This window comes from Punica granatum, chromosome 3, assembly GCF_007655135.1.
Source record: "Punica granatum isolate Tunisia-2019 chromosome 3, ASM765513v2, whole genome shotgun sequence".
Lineage (NCBI taxonomy): Eukaryota > Viridiplantae > Streptophyta > Magnoliopsida > Myrtales > Lythraceae > Punica > Punica granatum.
Window position 1 is genome coordinate 38,078,159 of NC_045129.1, and position 25,810 is coordinate 38,103,968.

Genomic DNA, 25,810 nt, shown 5'->3' on the forward strand with positions numbered 1-25,810 from the left:
ATATTCATGCTCTTAGTACATCAGGCATTAATTCCCATGAATTATGAAACCCTGAAATTACATTAAATTGCAAAAATGTTTCAACCATCACATCATCAGCATAATGTAACCAAATCACCTGACATGGGCAGTGAGATATGGTAAGTACTGGTGGCAAGTATTTAAAAAAGAAAAGGGCGACTAGATTTTATTTTATTTTATCATTTTTTTTAAAGAGGATACTAGATTTGGTCGATTCCTCTCAATGGGTCAAATCTTGCATAGGCTTTCCCGCCAACGTCAGGATCGACGGCTCATGAGTTATATTTGCTCTCGACCTGATCGCTAAACCAATATATATGATCAGTGTATCCGTAATCTGCCAAACTTGGATGAACCGATGGGAGGTTGAGGGGAAGTCGCACCACATAAAATTTTGACGCTCTAAGAAAATTCACATATTATTATTCAATTAATTTAGTGACATCTCTGTTATTCGATTCGTCCCCTAATTTGGAAAATTTATGTTCCTATTCATGTGTCTGTCTTTAGTCCATAGTATAGCATAATAATACGTATGTTACTGCCATATAGATGACAAAAAATGGAGATTATTGCCCAACAAATAGGATCATGGCCGAATTCAATGATCATATCTTTCATCCTGTGTTCAAGTCTTGCATGCTAGCGTTCAGTTATTATTTCATTCCCAAGAGATGAATGGAAAGAGAGGGAGGGGACCAAGAAGCGTGCATGGCCCCCTGCTCTCTGCTCCGATATTCAGCTTATAATCCCTAACATCGCACACGTCCCTTCTAGCCGCCCCGCAACATTTTACTATGTTCCAACTGGTTAAATGCATAAATTTGGATTTTCAAGAACTGGCCCCCTCTTTTATGCAACGTCCCGACTTAAGGGAAATTGTTGACCTAAACATATATAACCTCTAACTGGATCGGATGGAATCATGGTTTCCTAGAGAGAGGTACGGGCACCGGCCTTAAATAAGAACTAAGGGAGAGCACGAAGTTGTTCTCTGATTCATATATATACATATACATATAATATATATATATATATATATATATATATCGAGCATCGGCCCTACGTGATAAGAGCTGCCTTGACACCGGCTCAGGACAGAGATAATAGGAAAATGTTGGAATTATAATCGAATCGACTATTCTAATTGGTTGGCTAGTTACCGATAAGTAAATGAGAAAGTAGAGAGGCCCTGCACAGGGGAGTCACTGTAGTGCAGGGCAGGGGGGGGGGGGGGGTACTGGTTACTGCTGGCTCTGGCTGGGGTTGTTAAGTTTGGTGCATGGGAGCCCATTCAGTGTGGGAAAGAGGATTCGCAACTTTGCCATTTCCTCGTCTTGTTATTATATATGCATAGGGAGAAAGCAAAGAAAGAAAATGCTATCCATGTCAGACTTTTATTGAAACACCAAACTCCCATCCATCCATCCATCATATCTAATCATGAATATGAATAAAATATATTGTTAGTATTTATTTATTTTAAAAAAAGGAAAACTAAAATTCCTGAGTATGAGAAGGAAGAGCCTGAACAATGATGTGAGACATCGTCACATCATTGCCTATGTTGCGTCAATCACTCGCATAATTGTTTTTTTGTGTGAATCCTGGTGTTGGATCTAAATTAATTGGGTTGAACCGGGTTGACCTGTTATAAAATAAAACTCTTCAAGCGTGAATTTTTTGTATTCATAGGGACTCGAACTCGAGACATTACTTAAGCGGAACAAACACCGAACCATTTGAATTAATTCACATTGGTAATCACTCGGATATTTATATATTTAATAGACTCACCGTCCACACTATGATTAATGATATGTACATGCCAAGCCAAAAAAAAAAGAACAAAAAGATTAACGATATGTACATAGTGCCAAAAGAAGCTATGTTGTTCTACCCAAAAAGAAGGTATTTCATTGTTCCAATTACACGACTAGGTTATTGTCTTTGAAAAGAGAACAAACGGTTGACCGGTCGTACATATATATATCCACGATACATCTATATTCATGCACACGAAACTCAATCCCATTGATGCAATAATGATATATATACGTCTATGATAATACAGATTTCGTGATCACCGATCTTTGGAAACTAATAACATGCCCAAACAAATGCGATATCCCAAAGTAATGACCACGGCCTAGCTTGTGGCCAAGCGGTAAAAACTTAGTGGGTTGTCCGGGCATTCTAGGTTCGTATATCTCTTTCGTACGCCTCTATATATATTTTTTCACGCTTCGATGAAAAAGAAAATGAAAAAAAGAAAAAAAAAAGGGGGGTAAAATGAGAAACTCCAACCCGAAGAAACACTTGATTAATTCTTATATTAGTGGCTAGCGTCACTATATTGAGCCACGTCTCTCAATAAATCATAACCAATGACAAATTTGATTGGATTGGACCCCTTTTTTCTCGAGAAAATCACAATGCTTATGGCCATGGCCATCACACATTGTGGAACTACCCAACAGCTTGCTGCCAAATCCTCTCGTCAGCCCAAACCATTATGCTGGCAATTGGTCAGAGCCTGCTTCTGTTTAAATCATGGGCTGCTTCAAATTTGGGCCCCATCATCCTCTTACAAATAAAGCTAATGTTGAACTCATCTTCGGCCCAAGTAGTCCAATTCCTTGGATTAGGTCCATCTTAATTATTTCTCCCTTATTCAAGAATTACTAGGCTCGGATAAGTCCCACCTAAACTTCAAGTTACAAGTACAACCACCCTAAAGTTGATTTTTCACGGATAATTTCCCTTATATTGCAATGATTTCACATGCTAAAAAGGATAATGATTATGGCAAATATTAGGTAGTTTTTCAGGACTAATACTCGAAGATGAGCAGAGAATTTAAATAATTGACCCAAATTTATAAAATATTAACTTTCCTACTCCGCCTCTAAAATGTTCATTATATATTATTATCTATATTAATGTGGGCGTATGCCAGCATATTCTAACCCTTTGCTCCACGTTGCTGCTAATGGCGCTTGCATTTCCTAGCATATCATAGTCAGGACTTTTTTTTTAACATGATAATTATAAGAAGAGGAAGGGTTGCATCATGATCAGTTCGTTCTATTTTTTTTTTTATGCCAAAAATAATAAATGGGGAAGACGGGTCAACAAGAGCCCGACCCGACATGGGACCCGCGCAGAGGTTGAGGTTGTGCTGCGCTGTTGCGTGTTCTCTCCTCTGCCCCTCTGTCTGGCGCTTCATCATCACGCGCTCCCATTGATAGTGGGGCCAGGGGGGAAGATGTGACTAGTGGCCCTTTGGGAGCCTGAAAAGCCATCGAATATTTAGCTGCCACGTGGCACGCGTTGCAGTTGCGGCTGATCAACGAGAAGATTCAAATGGCCCTTTCGATTCGGCTTAGATTCCCTTGCCCCCGACGTCCTTAATTCGTACGAACAACGGAACAATTATATTTTATAATACGAGGGCGTTCCCACTGTTTTTATCATGGACCCGCCCACTGCTTTTTCATTTTCTTTGCCTATCTATTGTGAAACAAAAAATAATATTTTTTTTCGAAATTAATAACACGCAGCTTAGGATGTGCTTAAACATCACTCGATCAAGCGCTTCGCCCTGACTTAGTACTACTTTTAGTGGGTTTCAAATTCCTAAATTATAGGTCAATTTTATTAATTTAAAGCACATTTTGTTAGTATATTACACGCTATGATTAACGATGAAATTAATATATATATATATATATATATATATATCAATCAATCAATAAATAAAAGGAAAACACTTGTAGACAAAACACAATATAATGTATTGTTCGAATGCGCAACATTAACATGACAACGGCATTGTATTAATTCATTATCCGTATAGAAATAGAAATTCAATATATCTATACTATTATTGTTGAGAAGGAAACTTTTTGGGTTAACTTTGATTTTCCGAAATTATCATTCTTCCATTTTCAATAAAAAAAAGTCTAAGCACTGGATTTTATTTTTTTTGTAAGTGCGACCACTGATTTTCTAAAAGTTCTCTCACTCTTATTGTAAAATTTCCACTGGGCCTATAAGCGATTGAGCCAATCTCCAACCCAAAAGCTCGAGCTGATAGGTTGTGGTACACAATCTCTTATAAACTTGTGGAATTCCTTTTATATTTTCGATGGGGACTTAACTCTTAACACCCGCCCTCACGTGGCAACGTGTGGCTTTGACGCTTCACCTACACGTGCTACGAGGACTTGAACACCCGCCCTCAAGAACTGACTACGAGCCGGGACTGGACTTCCGTGCTCGGGACTTAACCACGAGGTGGACTTTTTCTTACACCTCGGGCGAAATGAGGGGGTAATTGATAATAAGGCCACATTTGGGCCGAACTAAGATAAGGCGTACTTTGGCTACCTCGAAACTAGACTTGGCGTGATGTGAGCCCACACGTGTGCGCGAAAGCGTAACCCGCTCTGATACCATGTAAAATTTCCACTGGGCCTATAAGCGATTGAGCTCATCTCCAACCCAAAAGTTCGAGCTGATAGGTTATGGTACACAATCTCTTATAAACTTGTGGAATTCCTTTTATATTTTCGATGTGGGACTTAACTCTTAACACTTATCTTCAACCTCCCTTATGTTTTCTTCACTTCGTGTAGGAACAATCACCTCCCTTCTCTCTTTTTATTTTTATTTTACTTTCATTTTTTATTTTCAGTTTAACACTGAACTTTCTAAAATTCCATGAACACAAGAATATTAATTCATGGCATATCGTAACTTCATGTTGCAATTGACGAAAGAAAATTATAAGTCATCATATGAAATGAACAAAAATATGTTTATTAAATAGCGGGGGCCATTATCTAGTGTATATATCAGTACATCCGTCATAGTTTATTTTCCATATGCAAAAATTAGATGATTCATTGGTTCTCCTTTTGTACCCTGATATAGTCATGTTCATTTTATGAACTGTGGCTTATTATTTCGGTAACACTATTTAATCTTAGCTATGTATAAGTTTTCGATTATTGTTGCAGTTTTGTTCTTGTTTCTTAGTTCTATATTAATATTAATGTTATAGCATAAAGATATGGCCTTATTGCATTCATAAACTATATATAAAGAAGAATGATAAATTATGTTTAACTTCGCTTTAGCTCATATACAAAAATATCAGATTTTTCGCCGAGCCTCCCTTTATATAGAATCGTGAACATGTTCATTCAATGAGATGCTGCTTATTCTTTACTAGACACAAGTTTAATCCCCAAACTATGTCAGGGATGATAACCACTGTCTTCTTTTGTTTCTATAGTCTATATCCATTCCTAAAATAGGGAGAAGTTCCTCTTAAATACGCAAATGCGGACAAGTTCATTCTCCCCCTCCCACGATTTAATCAATTAATTAGCTAAAAATTATATATATAAATCTAGTTTTATATTATTTCTTGAAAGAAAAAAAAAAGAAAAGCAAAGCATGCATCCAACGAGGAATTGTGGAGAAGATGCATTCCAGTTTATATGGCACGTCACATTGTGTAAGGTCAAACGATGTGGATACATAAGATTAGTGGTTCATGGATGCTTTATAAAATCGTCGACGATCAGCCAAATCACTAATCAATGTCACTAGTTAGTAGTTATATATGTAAAAGCTATTGGCGATCTCTTTCATACACTTCAATAGATGAAAGATATGGATTCCGACTTAACTCAACAGAAACAAAATGTTTCACAATCGGTCCGTATGATGGCAAATCTCAAGGAAGAACCAATAAATTTTTGCGATTGAGCAAAATTAGTCGCACAATGTGCTTAATGGGCCATTATAATTATTTGCTTCAGTTGCATTATTGCTTCCTCAAATCACCTTTACAAAAAAATAATCCACCTAAGAATTCATTAAAAAAAAAGAGAGATTTTCTAAGAAAGAGAATTTTATTGTGGGAGACATTTCTATCGTAATTTCGGGGATCGAGTATTAAAAGTTATAACTCATGTTAATAAGTGCACTTTTCAAAATTCGAACTTGTGTTCTTTTTTTTTTTTTACGGAGGTTGGAGCTTGTTTATCACTCAACTAACACTTTGTTGGTTGCGTTGTTAACACTCACTTTCAACCTGAAACTATAAAATTTTCTGAATTTAAATTCTCATCAATGAGATTTTCATGTATAGTTAATTTCCCCTTCCATTGTTCTCTATGATCGAGGCCCATTGTGCTCCCTTGAAATAGGGATGGATCTGGGAATGGACTTTGGATAAAAAAAGTCAAAGAGGGTAAAGTACAATAATCTTATTAAAAAAATTATAAACTCGATATAATCTAATAGAAATTTTACCCCCTAAATCCATCCCAGCATTGAAAGTGTGAACAGAGAATGTCCATTACTCGGGTATAAGCTGGAAAGGAATTTTAGTTGCCAAAAACTTCCAATGGTGTCATCACGAGTTTCATATATATTTGTATGAAATTAATTGAGTTCTATGAATTGTTATTAATATCGAATAAATTTTCCTACTTATTAAAAAAAAAAAAGAAATTCATCGAATATGAATTAGTCATTTTTCATAACTTAGTAGTGATAACCGTGAAAGTGAACAGAATTTATTTCAGCCAATTAGAAAAATTAAGCACAATGTGCATGCCTTGGATTTAGGATTAGGACATGAAGGCAAAATAGTTAAAATGTCCTCTAAATTTAACATATATATATATATATCTGTTTTCAAAAAGATAGCCGTAAATTTTTAAAAGAAAATAAAAAATTATAATTATTTGAATTTTTATATAAAAAGCAGTGATGATCACTAGTCCTATGACGCCGGAGTCTGCACATTATTGTGGGCACCTATCCTGCGAGACCGTCGTTGACCTGAATTGGACGGTGGTGGTCGGGTTCATGCCACTGCTGCCCCTTTTCATCCTCAAGTTCTACAATGGCGATACGGGATAATTCCATTTTAAAAGAGGGGCATTTCTATCATTATGCATTGTATCCTAATTCAACTTAAACTCGCCCCTACATGGGACTAGTACAACCCGATTGGTTTTACAATTCGTTTTTAACTCCACTTATTTTCAATTCAATATAATTATTACTTTTTCATTTTTCTTCAATTTTTTTAATCATTCAATTCAATTTTTAATACTAAATTTTTTCAACTATTTATTACTTTTTTCACAATTCAACAACACAATCATTACTTCCTCTCAACTATTCATTACCTTTTCACATTTTTTCTCATAATTCAACAACACAATCATTACAAATCAATTAAAACAAAAACTCAACTCTAAAATCAAACACACCATTAATGATTATATCCCATCATGTTCCAATCTTCATTCATCACCTACCGCCACCAAGACATGGGACAGGTACACTTAAAACTTACCATTTTTTTGTTATTCCCCAAATTCATGTGGACTGAGATGTTTTTTTCTTTTTCAGTTTTAAAAGAAATTGATAACTTGCATACAATGAAATAAAAATTTAAATAAAGTAGTAAAAATAATCATATTGGTAGAATCAAACTCGAAACCCTTTAAAACGTATACCACTACAATATATTTCATTTTTCATATGAATCCACTTTCAATAACATGGATCTGCCACAGCCTCAACCCATTGGTTGATCCAACTAATTGTCGTCGCTATCCATAGCAAGTGATCCATATCATTTTGAAAGCCTTTAGGATTCATCTTGTTGAAATCGGGTCTTTTTAAAGAAATTCCAAATATTGATCAAAATTTAAACAAAAAAAGACAAAAAAACTCTTATAAGGAAAAAAAAAAACTCTAATATGAATTTATTTATACACATTTATTTGTTATTAATGGTGTGTTTGGTTTTAGAGTTAAGTAGAGTTGAGTTTTGATTTTAATTTGATTGTAATGATTATATTGTTGAATTATGAGATAAAGTGTAAAAAATTAATGAATAGATGAGAGAAAGTAATGATTGTGTTGTTGAATTGTGGAAAAAAATAATGATTTATTATTAAAAATTGAATTAAATGATTAAAAAAATTGAAGAAAAATGGAAAAATAATAATTGTGTTGTTGATTTTTATTGTGCAGTAAGTAGAGTTAAAATTAGAGTTAAAAATTTAAAAATTTAATTATAAAATCAAACGGATGATATTTTTATTTTATTGTATTAGACCTATGAGTCTTCCCTTTAAGCGTAAAAAAAAAAAAAGTGGAGAGGCCCATGACATCTACCACGGGGACTCACACAGGGTATAAAAACAACCAACTGAATGTAAGCTAATAATTGCCCTGCTGATTATTGCAATAACTAAAAAGAAAAAAGGATCGAAAACTTGGCATTGGAGGGAGGAGAGAGAATTTGATCTTATCTGATTCTACTCCTTTGAATGACAGCCCATCCAGACGAATACCGAATCCATCCCCCTCGAATATTCAACCGCTTCCTCCCCCACTAATTTATATATTCTATTTTTTCTTTAACCAAAAAAAAAGAACCCACCAGCCAAAGAAAAAAAGAAAAAAAGAAAAAAAGAAACAAAGAAAGACCTCTTCTTTCTTGACTCTACGCGACGCCCCGACCCCGACCTTCATTTCTTAAACCCGCAGGGATTTTCCCAAAGGAGATGGTCAGTAATATTCTTCTTCGGATTCCTTTTGGTACACCTCAGCTTTCGCCTCCTTCCATTTGATTCCGTTCCGATCCGTAGGGGGGTTCGGATTTGCCTATGCTGGGAACCAAACAAGACAAGAACACCCTTTTATTTGCCTTGAAGGGATCCTCGTCTATATATACCACACACATATAAAGACAGCTCTATCAGATCATATAGAGCCATGGAGTGCCCGGAGAAGATGAGGAGTTATATGGAGGCGTTAGAAGAGGAGCAGCGCAAGATCCAAGTCTTTCGACGCGAGCTGCCTCTGTGCTTGGACTTGGTAACAAAAGGTACAGCTACGATCGAGCTTAATTGATCGCAATAGCGATACCATCCAAGTGATTTTTATTTTCGATATGAATTAATATAGCATGTGGCATTTAAAATGACCACGAGGCGAGCCATTGGTAAAGATCGAATACGAAATCATAGGATAAGCTGGAAATTTTGCCCGGTTGATTGGTGAAATGGATAATAACTTTTTTTTGTTTGATCCTTGATGATATAGCTATTGAAGCATGCAAGCACCAGCTGTCCGAAACGGCGACAGTTACGACTACAACTAATACTTCGACTGAGGGAATGAATGGCCAGGTATCGGAGTGCTCGCAGCAGAATTCGATGAAGGGTCCTGTGCTGGAAGAATTCATCCCTATCAAGAAGACTTCATCTTTTGATGATCATATGGAACACGATGATGACGATGTCGCCGAGCAACATTCCAACAACTATGGATCAGACAACGACAAGAAGAAATCCAACTGGCTTAAATCAGTTCAGCTCTGGAATCCCAACCCCGAAGCAACTCCTCGTGAGGTACGAGAAATCAGAAATACAGCTTTAATTTAACTGAGTTAACGGTTTTTTAAGTTTTTTTTTTTTTTTTTATGTTATCGTGTGATCTTACTTACTTATCCGAGAAAGAAAAAAGAAAATGAGTTACGGAATTGATTCTCGTTCAGATGATTCGAAGAAATTAACTGTAAGAGATCTCGAAATCTCGGCCAGGTTATGAGAAATTCTCGAGGCTTAAACCCCAGAAAGGAAGACTCATCAGCCCTTGCTGGCATTGTGTAGAAGTCTTATAAACCTATTTTAGAATGGCTATATATGAAAATGGCGTTGGACATTTTAACTAAATTCCTGTTGGAAAGGAAAATGTTTCTCATTAATAATTATCTCTTTGCATTCTCTCTTTTTCTTTTTTCTTTTTTTGAAATATCATTGGCAAATTTGCAGGATTCTCCTCCTCCTCCTAAAAGGGGATCAGTGTCGGATGGAAAAACAACCGGCGCTTTTCTGCCTTTCCTGAACGGAGAAAAATCCGCCGGGAAGAGCAGCCCATCTTCAGGCAGGGCAGTGTCTCCTTTGCTTCCTGCCGCCGCCGCCTCCACGAGCTCCACGGCAGAGAGAGGAGGCGGTGAGGCCGGCAACAGGGAGGAGAAGCAAAAGGCGGGCACTCAGAGGAAGCAGAGGCGGTGTTGGTCGTCGGACTTGCACAGGCGGTTCTTGCACGCTCTCCAACAGCTGGGCGGACCACATGGTACGTTTTCTGATAGTATGAAAATACATTTTCCATAATATTATTGTTATCCTTTATATAATAGGGTTAATGATTCAAAGTTGTCCCAGTTTTTAATTTTGGTACGAAATTTATTTTTTAGCAAGAAAAAATATGAACTTTAATTTTCATCACGTTAAGTCATTTTCTATCTATGTTGCCGACGTGGCGGAAAACGGTGTTTACGTAACAAACAGTGTCACGTCACGTCAGTAAAACTAATAAAAAACTTACAAAAAAAACAGTGAAATGCTTTGATAGGAGAAATGATAGGGCAACTGGCCGTCCACCCTAGCCACTACCTCTCAAGGATTCTCCTGATTCCGGTTTGTGGGGCCTCGAATCCAACCACCCTCCTCCTTAATTGAGGTCGTCGGCGCCCTCTGGGGTCACCGACGACCCTAATCGAGGGGCTGGTGGCTAGCGGTTGGCAATAGCAAGCTGGAAGCCCCTACCTTTTCTCTGATCAAAGCGCTTATCTTTTTTTTTTGTAATTTTTTTTTATTTTTGTTGACGTGCATGACACCATTTGCTACGTAAGTACCGTTTTTTGCCACGTCAATAAAATGGATGGAAAATGGCATAGATGTCTAACGTAACAGAAAAATCAAGGTTCGTGCCTTTTTTGTCAAAAAATAAAGTGGTGTCAAAATTGAAAAGGGAAATAAAGTTCGTGCTTTTTTGAGTCATTCACCCTATATAATAATCAAAATCACACGTTGAATTTTGTATCCGCTTAAAGATGTAAATTGAATGTTTCAATTTGATTGCAGTTGCAACGCCTAAGCAGATAAGGGAGCTAATGAAGGTCGATGGTCTCACTAACGATGAAGTCAAGAGCCATTTACAGGTTTGTATTGCGACAATATTTTCATTTCAGTTATAAAAAGAAATAATTTTATAATATTTAAAATAATATGTTGGAAAAACATACCTGTAATAAAAGAAATTAGTTTGTTTGGTTTTAGAGTGAAGAAGAGTTGTTTTGATTTTGATTGATTTGTAATGATTATATTGTTGAATTATGAGAAATAATATGAAAAAGTAATGAATAGTTTAGAGAAAGTAATGATTGTATTATTGAATTTTAGATAAAGTAATGAATAGTTGAGAGAAAATAATAATTGTGTTGTTGAATTGAAAATAAGTGGAATAGAGTTAAAACTAAAGTTGAAATTGATTTGTGAAACCAAACAAGGCGTAAATTTACTCCACTTAATTCTACTTATATTTAATTTAATAATACAATTATTACTTTCTCTCAACTATTCATTACTTTTTTTCACAATTCAACAATATAATCATTACTTTCTCTCGATTATTCATTACCTTTTTCAAAATTCAACAATACAATCATTACTTTCTCTCAACTATTTATTACTTTTTTACACTTTTTTTCATAATTCAACAACATAATCATTATAATCCAAATGAAATCAAAATTTAACTCTACTTAATTTTAAAACCAAACGCAACATAGAAATTTGAAAACACCTCAAATAAAGAGAAAGATGTTGATGACAGCTTCAGGTATCATTTAGATGTTGACATATCTACATTTATATAGGTTATTGCTAATTATTTTGCGTTTTCACGACTCCATATTTTTATTTTAGATTGGACATCTTTCTTCTTAATTTATAGGAGCAACAATTATCTAAACGAATTTTCTAGATAAGATCTTCGAAGGTATAAGGTTGAAATTACATTTTTTGGCTTGTTAGGCGCTTTGATATGTAAGATCTTATCCTTATGCGCTTATTATTATCAGTATAAGATCTAGGAAATTAAATCATCTTTTTATAATTAGTAAAACTTAATTCAGGGGCATGTATGTAGTTAATCATGATTTGTCACTCGTTCTTGTCTTGAGATAACGATAGTTGCACTTTTGCTAATTCCTCCATCGTTTTCTTTTGCTTCAGAAATATCGTCTCCACGCTAAGAACTCGCCACCACAGAACAGTGCAAATGCACAACCGCCTCAGTTCGTCGTTGTCGGAGGGATATGGGTGCCATCACCACAGCCACAGTATGCAGCCGCAGCTGCGGCTGCCACATCCCCAGGGCCTGCCCGTGGAACTTATGCACCGGTGGCAGCAGCTATATCTATTAGGGCTGCTCAGGCACAACAGAAGTATCGTGGGTCGAGTTCTTCCAAGGATCAAGATGAAGCACGCGGGAGCTCAAATTCCGCGAGCACATCATTCTCTGCTCGCACGGTTACTGTTTGCTGAATTTTGTAGGGAAGAAAGGAGTGTAAAAGTTTTTGTAACTGACCCTTCATAATGAAAATATAAAATAAGAGAGGAATAAAAGAAACAAAGAAAACTTCATTGGTGTGTAATGGAGACAATAGGAGGTTGGTCGAGAGAGGGAGGTTTTTATGGTACTTTTCGTGACCTTCTTTATCTGTTTTTCTCTTTATATTTTTCTTTTTTTGAAGTTATATTCCGAGATTACCATGTTCTTCTTTATCCTTTCAGAAAAAAATTGTCATCTGTGAAATATTAAGCATCAATAAAATCAAAATAAATATCACAATGAATCACCCCAAATTCTGTGGGATGTTAAATCTATCTAAATAATGGAATCGTTTGAGTGAATTGCTCTCATATATCTCGTATGTATTTTTGTGATTTAATTTAGTGATCGTCAAATTCGTGACATGATGTATTTGAACATGTCGTATTATTATAATCGTTACAATACGAATTCAACGCAATATTTTCGAGCATGCATGTCAGGCTTTTAATTAGTGCCAGTTGGATGATTTTGACATTACATATAAATGAAAGTCGAAAATGATCCTAGATAAATTTGAGGAAGACATCCTTTTTTTTTCCCCCTCCATTTTTTGCTATTTTTCAGAACGGTTAACTTACTTCTTTCATTAAGAGTTATTACAAGGTTATTTGTCACGAAGAATTCTTTGAGCAATGGATGTGTTTATTATGTCAAGTTCTTTAGCGCAACATTACTCCCTTTCAACCAAAAACTCAAGACTTTGTAATTAGTGACACTACAAGAAACCCATGCAATATTCTATGGATGTGTTTATGTCACGATATATGAGGCGCTATTAACCCATGCAATATTCTATGCATGGTTAGAATCTTGTCCTATGACAATATGATGTACAAAAAATACCATCACAGTTGGCTTATATAGGTGTCGAACAAAGCACGATCAAATAAAAAACACATTTGGTACACATGATTATCCGAAAATGCAATTAGCACATGTGATTACTCTTAACATAACACAAATTACCTTCTCAAAGTTATGTCTTGAGCTTTAGATGTGCTACCAGCTTTTGCCATTTGAAAAGGCTTAAAAGAATATATATCAATACTAGGTCTTGAGCCTCCATTATAACCGGAAAAAAAAAAGAATATATATCTAGAAGTTCCATTAATCTTTAGTCTCAATGCTCGTAATGTGTTTGCCCAATCATTGTACACGTAGATAATTCATCTAGTAATTGCTAAACGTATACTTTTTTCTTGGCTAATTGAATTGACCATTTACATTATTAATCCCTAGTTAAGTTGTCAATTCTATATGCTCATTTCTGTACGGAGATCAAGTATCATAACCAAAGAAGTCGCACATTTGCTAACTTGCCCCCAAATTTCGCCAAATCACGTTGCAGTCTACTTTTCCATGGGTCGACTATATTAATAAAGATCCGAATTTCGCGGCAAAAATAAAACTTGGAGAGATATTATTCATTATTCAATTGAAAGTGCAAGTCCATAATATATCTGTACGACGACCATATTTTTTTTTTCTTTTACCAACATGTGTAAATAATAAGACAAATAAGGCCATAGTTGTAGCTTTTAGTTGGCTGAATTTAATAGAACAAACAAAGAAACAAATTCGGGGAATTATACCGCTAATAACATATGGTCCCGACCGGCAGAATATTCTATGAACCTGAAGCATCTCTCTGATGTTATAGCTAGTCATTTACTGATGCAATAATCCCCATATTATCCTCTTTTTATTAGTTGATACACGGGAATATTCTTGAGATCTGAGATTAGTTTTTTCAAATCCTGAAGTGCGCAGTGGCATCTTGGAAAATGCCATTGAGATAAACGCTTTCAGACAATAGAAAATATAATAAGTAATGTTAGTGTTGTTGAGAAGATGGCATGTTCACATCTGTACCTAATTGTATGTCATATATAAAATTTATTAATTTATACACAATACAATAAAATAAATAAAGAATAAAGAATCGAGAGACCCCATAATTTCATATTTCTATTTCTATATATATATATTGGCGGAGTTGGATGTCGTAAAAGGTGAAGGGTGTGGATTAAAGGAATTTGTTCAAAAGTTAATTTTAATGGGGTCCTTTTCCTTTTCCACATTAACTTTTCCTCATTATTTCATCTTTATATGTCGTTGTTTTGCTGAATGTGTCTCTTGTTCTTGTTGTTCTATGTCACGTTGGCCAACGGCCATCTCATGTACTCTTCTGCCCACGCGCATGACGATATGTTAAAGACATTTTTTCCTTCGGATACTAACAATGAATATCTTCTGTTTATGATCTGCTGCACAACCATTTTATCGGGATACTATTAACTTGGCCAATATATATTTTGTACCACTCATATTATTAATTTGGTTATAAGAATGACCTATAGATCTAATACGGGTGGACAATAGGAAATAAAGATGTACAAGAAGTAATGTTGGACCCGAATTGATGAGATTAGCCTCTATGATCATTCCGGTCGACAAGAGCATGTCAACTATATGGAAATCTTTTCTTTTGAATTTTGAAAAGTATTAATAAGGAGAAATGCCTGCAGGGTTGATTCAGATAAAATATGAAAGCCAACTTCCATTGAAATCACTCCCCATTTCTGTTCTCTCATTTGATTTTTTTCCTTTCTTCCTTATGGATCATACTTCTGGAAAATATGATTTGGATTTCAATAGTTTACAAGTACGTATCTATGGAATACAAAGTTGCCAGTAACTCAAACAGAATGAATATCCGCTCGTTATTCCAACCTCACTAACAAATATATGTTGGACCCCATTCCCATTCGATCCCATTCCAGAAGTTAGATTATTTTCCGTTCTTTGCTATGTGGGTATATAGCATGTATATATATATATATATGTATGTAAAATATATAATCCATTAAATAAAATGTGCATCATCGTCATAATTTATCATCTGATGTTCTCTTTTTTCTAGGGCAAGAAAAGGGGAGAGTTAACTGATTTCCATCAGTGTGTTAAGGAGATAGACATGGATGATGGATCTCTGAAAGATCGATGGAGCCAGCCAGTGCCTTTCGGAAATATAAATAAGAACCCTTTTCACAGAAGAAGAACAGTAAATATGATTAATATATATAATGTATTTGTACATGCATGTGTTATATATATACATATATATATGTATACACATATATACTCGGTTTTAACATTATAGACTGGGAAGAAGGTAGAATCTGACCCCTGAGCTAATCGTAAGGGCAAATGGCCCTTTAGTAAAAAATGCGGCCAAATCAGTCCAAAAAAGGGAAGTGGGCTCTCTATCGAGTCTTTCCCTAATTAGCAGTAAGTGAATTCCGTCAAACAGAACACCGTGGACCTATCTTTCCTTTTTTTTTTTTTGGAAAAAAAAGCATTTTCGGTCCTATAAATTTAACCTTCTATCAATTTTGATCCATTACGTTTGAAAAGTGCCAAATTAGTCCTATACATTTGCTTCATAAAGCAATTTTGATCAATTCCGTGACTTATAGAGCTAAAAATATCTTCTTTTTTTTCAAAACTTATAAAATTACATTATAATTGAAAGCCAACTTAAAAGGTCAAAAATGTCATTTTCAAAATTTATACGACTGAAATTATCTTATGGAGCAAATATATAGAACTGATTGGATAGTTTTAAATCTTAAAGGATAAAAATTGACCGACTAAAAATATCTTTCCCCTTTTTTTCTATTATAAGTAATATTATATTATATTTCAAGCATGTCACTTCCACCGAATGTATTTTGCTATAACGTGAGCAGACTGAATTCCGCCCTGCAAAGTATCATCCAACATGCATGTCTAGATTCAAATTAAAATAGCATATCTTTGTCTCCAACTGGAAGTATATACATAGAGACTTTTTATCTCTGAACTGTATATATAATTTGCTAATGTATTCAAGTAATATGTTTGATATAATAATGGAATGATACACAAAAGGAATGGAATGAAATCATTCAACAAGCTGATGATTTTATTTCAATAAATGTACGTAGAAGATGTGTACTTTTTTTTCCCTGAAATTATGGTAGATGTAAACCAAAAGCAATCATCTGACTTACACAATAAAATCTTTTTTTTTTTCGATGTACCCTAGTATCCAAGTCTAATGGGGTCCCGATTAATCTAGTTGAGCTAGGTTGGCCCACTAAAAAATAAAACTCTTCCAGCGTGAATTTTCTGTATTGACAAATACTCGAACCTAAGATCTTATTTAAGCGGAACAAGTACCGAATCGCTTGAACTAATCCACTTATTCTTTGAATATGACTTAATGTAGTTAATTTGACAAGCAATGTTAATGAGGTTCCAATATTAGAATATAGTTTCACTCTGCGCCGAAAAATGAAAATAAGAATTAATGGATTATATGTAACCGAAAAAAAAAAGAATTAATGGATTATAGGTGATTTAATTATTTTCACCTCCTTTTAACATTCGTCTGTCCCAAATATGGCTATGTCTATATATACGGCTTTCTACATGATATCATCATCGAGAAGACACCTACCAGCATATTTTACATCAACTATGCCAAAAAATCTAAAACCTATATATCTCCCAGGCCACATTAACTGCTGAAACTCAGGATGAAAATGGTAAAAACTTAAAAACTTTAAAAAAGAAAAAAAAAAAGAAAAGAAAAGGAAGGAAAAACATATAAAAATAGCTGTGAATTAAAACCTTGCACAAAGTGACATAAGCCATGAGGTCATAGAGAATCCAATTACAAACCCTATAGGGAACGCCTTCTAGTCGTCGCGCACACTGAACGTGCGTAAGCCGTCAATATGATGTGGTTTTATACGGAATTTTTCAAATTTATCCGATTCATTGTCTAAAGTTAATTAGGTGCAAACTTAGTGCGCACACTGTTGTGTTTATCTATCTTCAAGATTGGGGTTATATATAATTTCGATGGCTAGAACAATTTCAAGGAATATCCGTCGGTTCGAAAATATTCCATTCGAACTTACATGATAGGGTACGGGCAGGTTGACACTCACTAATTATTTTTTATTATCTACTACGATCATCGGATTGGTAATATATATAATTCAATGGAAGAGGCAGCGATGTAGTACGATTCCGAGGAATATCCATCGATTCGAAAATAATCAAATCCAACTTTGGTGATAAATAGTACAGGCTAGCTAGGCACTTACATTTATTATTCAACTATTTTGTCACCATGATTTGCAGAGTTCTTCCAGAAGGTTTACTGTATTACATCATCTCTGTCTTACATATGAATGAACATAATTATGAAAACTACATGTTGGATTGCTGTTTGCAGATCGAACTTCAAATAAAAAACTTGCACGAGTTTTTCGCCCCTCGAAGAGTGAAATTTACGTTACTTGGATAGAACGACGGTGTAAGATTTCAGTACGCACTTCCCAATCGGGACCATATGTATTTCGATTGATACAGTACGCGTATGGAATTGGTTGTGCTCCAAGGAAATAAGCAAATCATCCCTTCCCATGGGCCAAATCCATTGGGCTTAAGTTAGGCTGCATGAGATTGGCTCATTCCATGTTTTCCTTTGTTTTTCTCCATCCTCGAAAATTACAAGAACAATGTCTTGCATAATGCTATTTATCGAAAAAACAAGTATTACCCATTAACTCGAGTATGAATTGTTGTTGAATCTTGCGCTACATCCTTATGAGGACCATCTCCGGAATATTTAGTCCGGTACATAACTACCTGATCTCTCGAGCTTCAAAGGGAAATAAAAACTACAGGATGCTCAAGCATATATATGGTGCTCCGAGAAGTTCAGATACCTTAATTCTCATCCGATGTCAGTAGAATAGACTACCATTGGTAGAATTTATTCGAATACATCATTGATAAGGTGATAAATTGAAAAGAGCAAAAAGAAAGAAAAAACATAAAACATACAGAATGAGACTATGTCACTGCAAACTGTGTATATATATGTATATGTACTCACACTAACATGTACTATGAACAACTGAAGAGCTTAGAGTTGTATTTCTAGAGGAACTCCAGGGGTGGGTTCGAGTACTTGGGCATCGGGAAGTTCCCTCGATAAGAGACCCTGCAAATGAACCAAAACATTGATAATCGCCAAACTTATGCCTATGCAGACATGCAGCTAGCAGCCAGAGCTCATCACTGAAATTGCTCATTTCCCCAAAATGAATAATGATTCTCTACGGTTGAGGCTCGACCATGCTCTACCATATATATGTGAATGTCAAATTAAGAAACTCCATACCTTGAATGATTCTATGGTTCCTTCGGCCTGTATGATACTAGCGAGGAATCCTTTACTGTCCAGGTCTCCGTTTTTCATAGGGACAATAAACCTGTACAGCGATGACAGAAGATTAGATAATATGCGCAGTCTGTAGTATGGACTCATCGGGTTTAGATTAGTCGAGGAAGGGTTACAATACTTGGCATTAAGAAGCTTAGCCAGTCGAACAGCATCTTCTTGCCCCGAGACTAAGGTAAAACTGGGAAGAAGCTGCTTGATGACTGGTGTGATGACAATATCTGCCCGATTATCCTCGAGGGATTTCTGGTCGTACACACAGTGTGGTTCGTAGTAGAGTGTCATTTGCCCTCCTTGTAGAGAAACAAGATACCTGTGGTGTATGCCGAAAGATTAATGGCAAAATGAAATATCTAGGAATATAAATGTAACCGAAAATACTTTGAAATAATTTGCAGGTCTATAATAATGATCGAGAAGATACCCATTCTCGGGACGCTGCCAAGGAGGACCCAAGACTGGCCCAGCAGTAGCTCGAACGGCAACCTTAGAGCCACTCTTCAAGTCAACTTCATGGCTCTCACCCGGTTCTAAATATGTGACCTGAAAAGTTCTGAAAGTAAGTGAATGATTAATAATGGGGAGAGCATTTAGCGCATAACATACAAGTAAACACAAAGAGGGCCCAATGCAAGGTGTTAGCATTACAGAATGTATGTAATCGAGTTTTAAAGTTCTTGACAAGAATAATTTGGAGAAGAATACATGTGATTAGATTGAAAACACTTCACATTTGCTGTATCAATCATTCTTGCAAAAATACATGCATTTCTAACCATTATGAAGAAATAACCCATTTGTTTATGCGGAGGTTCACCATTCAATTACACGGCATCCAGAAATCCAACCAGAATGCTAGACGGAGCCAAACATCAGTTCTGCTTATTTAACGGGAATAAGCTGCTAATGTGAGATTAGCGACTGAAACGGGCAATACGAGGTCACATCAGTTTTTTTATTCTTTCCAGTGAATTCAAGCTCAGCTAAAGATGGAGAGTCAGTTTCAACCAAAATGAATCTAATTTTTTTCCCCCTCGGCAGCAAAGAGTGCAGAGAAGTTTTATTTGCTTCAACTAGAATTTCATCAGTTGTGTTCCATCTGTGAATGTTGAAGAATAGAAAACAAGACGGAAGAAAAAGTAGCCATCCACTCACATTCTTGAAAAGGGGGTCCAATAAAGGCTTGGCATTGGGAGTTGAAATGACCATAAGACCTGGAGACTTCTCGGATAGTGGCTTCAATGTCTTCAAATGGCAGTGATCGTCGAGGCTTTGCGTGATTAACAAGCAGTCGATTTCAGGGAGATCACTAAGCTGCAATAAAGTGGCAGGCAGCAACTATCTCAGTTTCAGAAACAAGAAAACACCAAACAAGTTCATTTATCGTTGAGTATTCCCACCAGTGCGGGGTTTAATTTACCAATTAGCATGTCTACATGTGACTAACTCTCCATTTGATTTCCGAATGGCAGGTTCACAGCAGCCGGAAAAGTACTGGTTTGCCTATAAATCCTGACGATTACACGGAATTATGAAGCTAGAATTAAGCTCGAAATGCGTTAGATAGCTACGAAAAGAATACCTGGAAGTTCTTGAGGAACTTCTTGGCAGCATCATAGAGCCAGGAGATCCCAAAATCCAAATTTCCAACCAAGATTGGATCCACCAGGATTTTCAATCCACCAACATCCCAAATCCAACTGTTTCCCTAAACCAACATTCCCAAATTAAAAAAAAAAAAAAAGAAATTGCAGAAACTCCAATTACTGTGAAAGGGAGAAAAAAGTACGACTCACCTCCAAGTAAGTCAGTTTGAAGCTGCCGGTGCTGGAGGAACTTGACCCGACAGCGTTCTCTTCGGAAACAACGGCATGAGCAGCCTTGGAGGAGCGGTTCCTCGAAAGCTTCAATGAAGTGCCGGAGATGATGCGGGTCGGACCACTTTCGGCAGCAAGAAAGCGGTGGCCCATTAACAGCGATACCGGGGGAAGTTTGGCCGGGCGTAGTAGTCTGCAGGGCTGACGGAGAGAGCTGGAAGAGGTGCAGGGTACCGCCATGGTTGCTGCTCAATGCTCCTCTGCCTCCTCCGGAAGAGCAGAAGAGAAACAGGGAAGGAAGTAACGAACGACAGCTCCACCGGCCATCCACTTGGCCAAGCCAGTTCCACTCCCTTACATGTTTGGAAAAGTTTTATTTTGCACCCTCGAGTTTTGCCTTATCCCGATATGAACCCTGAAGTTTCACCGCGGGCTATGTTGTACGCTCCAAAAGTTTTTTATTGCCCCAATACAGAGACTGAAGATTGAGGACTTTCTGACCACATGCCTAAGATCCTATGATGAACAATGTACATTTTTATTATTTGACCGCGTGATAAGCATATTTTCATTGCTAGAAAATTTTTAGTCATTTAAATTTACTGGACCCGAATACTTATAAGCAAAATGTAGCAGCACCAACTTTGCATATCAAACACATTCGAGGCATCAGCAACCATGGCAATACGCTTAACGTAAGACTTCCAGGGTCATATCAAAAAAGGCAAGAATGGTACATGTTCGACTCGGACGATTCACACCCCAAAAATGACTCCATAACCTAATCAAGTCCTAAGAATTTTGATCACTTCTATACACCTTCCATCCTCCACGGGAAAATCAGACAAATCCAAGTAGCTTCAGCAGTCTTTGCTTCAAAGAATGCGCGCATATCATGAAAAACCTTATTTATACCTAAATCTTGAAGACAAGCTGCCTCTCGTATCTCATGGGTTGATAAGGAATCGCGCTCACGATCTTGCTTCCCTGAGGTAAAGGCAGCTCATCGCTGGAAGGAATCTTCTCGTGCCACACAAACTCGTTCTCCCTCTCGAGCTTTGCCAGTGCCTCTGAAACACCATCGATTTCTTCTTTAATAATGAGCCTCCATGACTCTTCCCCAGGAATCTTCTTTGCTGCACTGTTTAAGGCCTCGCGGAGAATTCCAATAGATAAACCAACTTGGCCCAAAGCCTGTAAGTCCTGGGCGAGGTACCTCTTACTTCTTAGTTCATGTAGAGATTTGAAAGACGAGACGTACTCCTGGAAGAAAAGAATATCTTAAGATAAGTTCATTTCGATATACATCCTATTCCTGTAATTCTATTTTGGAATCGATTAATAGAAGCAAAAATATAAATAGCAAATAAAACTGCGACGGAATCTAAAGTTATGACTTAGAATGAAGTGTTGAATCAAATTGAACTTTCCATAACCAACATTTTGTCTATTCCAGAAGAATAAGATGTTTAAAGATTCTCATTAGAAACTCCTTCACAGAAATGCAACTTGTGTTCCCAAATGACACGTGCCTGTCACTGTCTGTATTTTCTACAATCACGACATAAAATACCAACCAACTGAAAATGCCAACAGAACTACAGCGGTCAATTCTAAGATGAGGTGAGGACTGTTAACTTCCAAAGAGATATGTCCATTGCCCTAACGTATCAATTCAGGCAGATAATATTGAACTACCAAAAAACACATCCTAAGGAGAAGAACGTATAGCCTGAATACTTACAAAAAGGCGAGGAGAAACATCTTTAACTTCTTCATTTCCTGAGTACAAGATACCACTCGCTTCAATGAGGAACTCTGCCACCCCATAATGGAGCTTAGCCAAAAGACCTACAGTAGCTTTTTTCTCCTCGGCCTTCCTAATGGTAACAGCCTACATAGTGGAACATAGAGTAAGTCCTGGAATATCTATTGTTCTTTTCTGAGCCTCCATATGAAGCTATGAAGCATCACAAAATGGAGCGAGATGAGAAACTACCCCTTCAGTTCCCCTTGAAAATATGTTCAATAAACAAAGAAATTTTTTTTCTTCGCTAGATGATATGTTGATAGAAAAAGATCTCAATGCCTCATGTACATAGGAAAAATCAGAAAAAATGTATTCCTCAAACAAACAGACTAGTATGGATGTCGAAAGAGAATCTGACCTGGGCATCAGCCAAACAAATGAGGTTCATAACAGAAGCTACAGATGAGGTAGCTTCTGGTGGCTTTTGACCGGCATTTGCAGAATGGAAAGAGGGAAGAACCTCCTGAGACAGATAAAGGTACACTCCAGCAGCTTCTCTGAAGAGTGTAGCAGACTGCACTAAAGCTACAATACCAGAAAAAGAAAAACTAATTCAACGACTGCACAGAGAGGACAAACAGCTGTATATACCAACACGGCGGCTCATACCTACTGGCGATATCTCGCAGGCTCTCTCACGAAGAATAGCTCCGTAAAGAAACAGGGTCATGCCTAATTCGAAGCGAATATTATTTAACTGGAAATATTTTGCGCCCATCAGGTTTAACAAAGATAATGAACTGCCAAGGGCACTGCTCCACTGTATTCTCAGGTTTGAAATCCAATGGATGACCTGCCTGTTTCTGCTGATTGCATCAAGGTGGAAAATCAAGTTTCCCAACAGAGGAAGGTACTCTTTTAGTTTGTGAAGATCCTGAGGCAACGGAAAGTTATAAAGTAGAATGAACACATCTGATAACCAGGATAACTTCATCAAAAGGAAGACATAATATTTGTCACAATAAGAAACGCACCTGCTCAGCTTTCGAGGTTAGCCCACCGGACATCTCTCTTGCAATGGCCTCTGTGATCGAGCTGGTGTCATTAATGGTCTCTTCGATAACTCGACGTTTGGAGCTTAACTCTTTAAGTTGCTCCAGTGTGCAAGGATCAAGAGCAGCAAATACATCCTCAAACACAATCTGCGAAGAATAAAGAAGCACTCAAATGCCACTGTTCCTTCTTACTCAAGTAACCTCAAGAGTAACTCCCTCATGATTTAAAACAACAAAGAATCATAAGATTGGTTTCTAAACTGCTACAGTACAGATGCATTATAAACAAATCACTGCCACCATAACATCAGTCTTACGTTCGAAATAACTACAAGGCCAAAACTATGAACACCAGCACTCTCATTAAGGCTTGACAAAATGCCAAAACCTGCTGTCTCATATCCTACCCAGCTCTTGCAAACCAAAAATTAACTTTATTACTTTGTATATACACATGAATGCTCGAATGTCGAATCAAACATTGTTTATATTACTGCCGCTGACCAACAGAAACTCCAGAATGAATAGTCCATTGAACTTCCTAAGTAAACAACACACTTTTCCTTTTCTAAGTAATCATCGGACACTCGAGAACGACAATACTGATCAGGGCAGCCCCCAGTAGGACAGAATATCACGTAATTGAAGGCACCGACACCAAGCCAGCGCCACAGACTATTGAGAGTACAATCAACCATTAACAATCAGTGTTTCCTCAAAAGGGTCAAAACACAGATCATCCACAAATAAGCTAAATCAAAGTTACCTTCCTGGTCTTGAGCTTTGCCGGGTCCGGAAAGGGCAGCATCATCATGTACACCCGATCAAGTGGTCAGCTCAAGTTCGCCGTGGAATTTGCAGCAAACCCAGTTCGGGTCTTCGAGCCAGAACTGCAAAAAACCCCAGAAGGGAAACCGGAATGATTCGACGTGAGGAGGAGACTGATGGTTGGCTGACAGGAAGGTTCAATGTTCACTCCGGGGGTCCCAGCAGTATATGCATACAGCTATATAAGAAATTATGGATGATGCGCCTTTACCTCTAGAGATTGCGTTGATTGAAATTTGAAGTGCCTTTTAATATCGTAATTTCGGGATTTTCTGCGATGAATTCTGGTCGCTTTCAGGTCGTCGTCTTCGCTATTTGACGTCCTCTCTGATTCAATTACTTCTCTGCTAAGGCGAAGCCGACGACATGAATGATTTGATCGCCGGAGCATTTCGGAACTGGGACAAGAGCTTGGGCCCATTGGGCTTCCAGAGGCCCACCCTTTGATTTCTTGAGATTCTGGGCCCAATCTGATGTCCGAGTTGCATGGCTTGGATTTATGGGCCTGGGCTTTGTCGACTTCGGGTCGGACCTGCTGGAGAACCTACGTGGTTCGGTTCAAGTGTTTCGGCGCTTATTCCCTTTGAGTAAAGTCTCGAGTTCGAGTCTTGTAAATGGAGAAAATCAACGCTGGGAAAGTTTTACTTCTTATTGAACCGACTCGGCTCAATTGGATTAGTTGACGCTCAATTGGGTTTCCAGATAATAGACTTCGTATCAGAAAAAGAAAGCAATGTGCCAAGAAAAAAAAAATGACTCGCTTGGACTGAATAGTTATTTATCACGGACCATGCATCCGCTTACAGTTCGCAGAAGGAAGGAGCCAAAAACGAAATCGAGATCTTCGGCAAGCTTTCCATTGGTAAGAAATTAATTAGGACTGCTTTTGAAGTTTGACGAATGTGTTGGACGAAGGATACAGTTGTGAGTAAGAGAGACTACAAGTTCCATATAGTGCCACTTCCAATTTGCGTCCTTCTCTTCTTGTGAAGAAGGATTATATATATACTTATCTATATCTATCCTATATAAATCTATGCTGCATATAAAAGTCCAATTTTCAATATTTCAAAAATACTTCTATACTCTCATGAGTTTTTTGCACCCTTTCGGTTTGTGACTTTGGTCGCATACTTTCATAATATTTATATTTATATTTAGGTTCTTTTTGTCACTTTTAGTCACGCCGTTTCGGTTCGTGATTTTGATCGCATACTTTCATAATATTTATATTCGTGTTCTTTCTATTCATCGTTCATTTCCAACATTCCAACTTTTCTCCCCTCACTTCCGTGTCGACCATCTTAGATCTTCATTTGAGGTACGAGTTTCTTATTTTTTCGTACCAATAAGATTTTCCTTAATTAATTACGAGTATGCTGTGAACTTTCTTTCTAGGCAATTTATCGATAAGACCTTCAATAGATATATTTAATCATCAAATACAAGTTCATATTTGGTGAAATAATTTTCTGGTAAAAGAATATAATTGCTAAAAGGATATAACTATTCAAAGAGTTGCGTT

At 36.9% G+C, this 25,810-nt stretch overlaps 3 protein-coding genes across 4 annotated transcripts; 1 reads left to right on the forward strand and 2 right to left on the reverse strand.

Moving 5' to 3' along the window:
• Window positions 1–8,478: 8,478 nt before the first annotated feature.
• On the forward strand, window positions 8,479–12,772 carry LOC116198710 (transcription factor HHO3-like). Its single transcript, XM_031528932.1, has 6 exons — window positions 8,479–8,633; window positions 8,715–8,953; window positions 9,172–9,479; window positions 9,903–10,206; window positions 10,998–11,074; window positions 12,150–12,772. The coding sequence occupies exons 2-6, from the start codon at window positions 8,842–8,844 to the stop codon at window positions 12,459–12,461; spliced, it is 1,113 nt and encodes a 370-aa protein (XP_031384792.1). The 5' UTR covers window positions 8,479–8,633; window positions 8,715–8,841; the 3' UTR covers window positions 12,462–12,772.
• Window positions 12,773–18,291: 5,519 nt separating this feature from the next.
• Window positions 18,292–21,157, reverse strand: LOC116200778. The gene is made up of 7 exons (XM_031531677.1): window positions 20,632–21,157; window positions 20,418–20,543; window positions 19,991–20,149; window positions 19,260–19,378; window positions 18,957–19,148; window positions 18,776–18,866; window positions 18,292–18,595 (listed from the first exon to the last, which is right to left on the reverse strand). The coding sequence occupies exons 1-7, from the start codon at window positions 20,890–20,892 to the stop codon at window positions 18,518–18,520; spliced, it is 1,026 nt and encodes a 341-aa protein (XP_031387537.1). The 5' UTR covers window positions 20,893–21,157; the 3' UTR covers window positions 18,292–18,517.
• A 138-nt stretch (window positions 21,158–21,295) lies between these two features.
• On the reverse strand, window positions 21,296–24,645 carry LOC116200777 (apoptosis-linked gene 2-interacting protein X 1). 2 transcript variants are annotated; one of them, XM_031531676.1, is made up of 7 exons: window positions 24,497–24,645; window positions 24,224–24,347; window positions 23,437–23,604; window positions 23,072–23,336; window positions 22,821–22,987; window positions 22,397–22,546; window positions 21,296–21,915 (listed from the first exon to the last, which is right to left on the reverse strand). In XM_031531676.1, exons 2-7 carry the CDS (start codon window positions 24,269–24,271, stop codon window positions 21,568–21,570), a joined length of 1,146 nt encoding a protein of 381 aa, XP_031387536.1. In that variant the 5' UTR covers window positions 24,272–24,347; window positions 24,497–24,645; the 3' UTR covers window positions 21,296–21,567. The 2 variants fall into 2 exon arrangements, with proteins under 2 accessions (XP_031387536.1, XP_031387535.1); XM_031531675.1 differs by lacking the exon at window positions 24,497–24,645 and having other exon boundaries at window positions 24,224–24,490.
• Window positions 24,646–25,810: the final 1,165 nt, after the last annotated feature.

What these genes read in the sequence shown, in the direction of transcription:
- LOC116200777 (XM_031531676.1), bottom strand. Translation starts at nt 24,271, where the DNA reads ATGATGATGCTGCCCTTTCCGGACCCGGCAAAGCTCAAGACCAGGAAG. An exon ending in CAAAGCTCAAGACCAGGAAG is followed by an intron (nt 23,605 to 24,223) that starts GTAACTTTGATT and finishes TATTCTTCGCAG; the next exon opens with ATTGTGTTTGAGGATGTATT. An exon ending in TAACCTCGAAAGCTGAGCAG is followed by an intron (nt 23,337 to 23,436) that starts GTGCGTTTCTTA and finishes CCGTTGCCTCAG; the next exon opens with GATCTTCACAAACTAAAAGA.
- LOC116200778 (XM_031531677.1), bottom strand. Translation starts at nt 20,892, where the DNA reads ATGGCGGTACCCTGCACCTCTTCCAGCTCTCTCCGTCAGCCCTGCAGA. An exon ending in TGGCAGCGTCCCGAGAATGG is followed by an intron (nt 19,149 to 19,259) that starts GTATCTTCTCGA and finishes CATACACCACAG; the next exon opens with GTATCTTGTTTCTCTACAAG. An exon ending in GCTAAGCTTCTTAATGCCAA is followed by an intron (nt 18,867 to 18,956) that starts GTATTGTAACCC and finishes ATCGCTGTACAG; the next exon opens with GTTTATTGTCCCTATGAAAA.
- LOC116198710 (XM_031528932.1), top strand. Translation starts at nt 8,842, where the DNA reads ATGGAGTGCCCGGAGAAGATGAGGAGTTATATGGAGGCGTTAGAAGAG. An exon ending in CCGAAGCAACTCCTCGTGAG is followed by an intron (nt 9,480 to 9,902) that starts GTACGAGAAATC and finishes GCAAATTTGCAG; the next exon opens with GATTCTCCTCCTCCTCCTAA. An exon ending in ACAGCTGGGCGGACCACATG is followed by an intron (nt 10,207 to 10,997) that starts GTACGTTTTCTG and finishes ATTTGATTGCAG; the next exon opens with TTGCAACGCCTAAGCAGATA.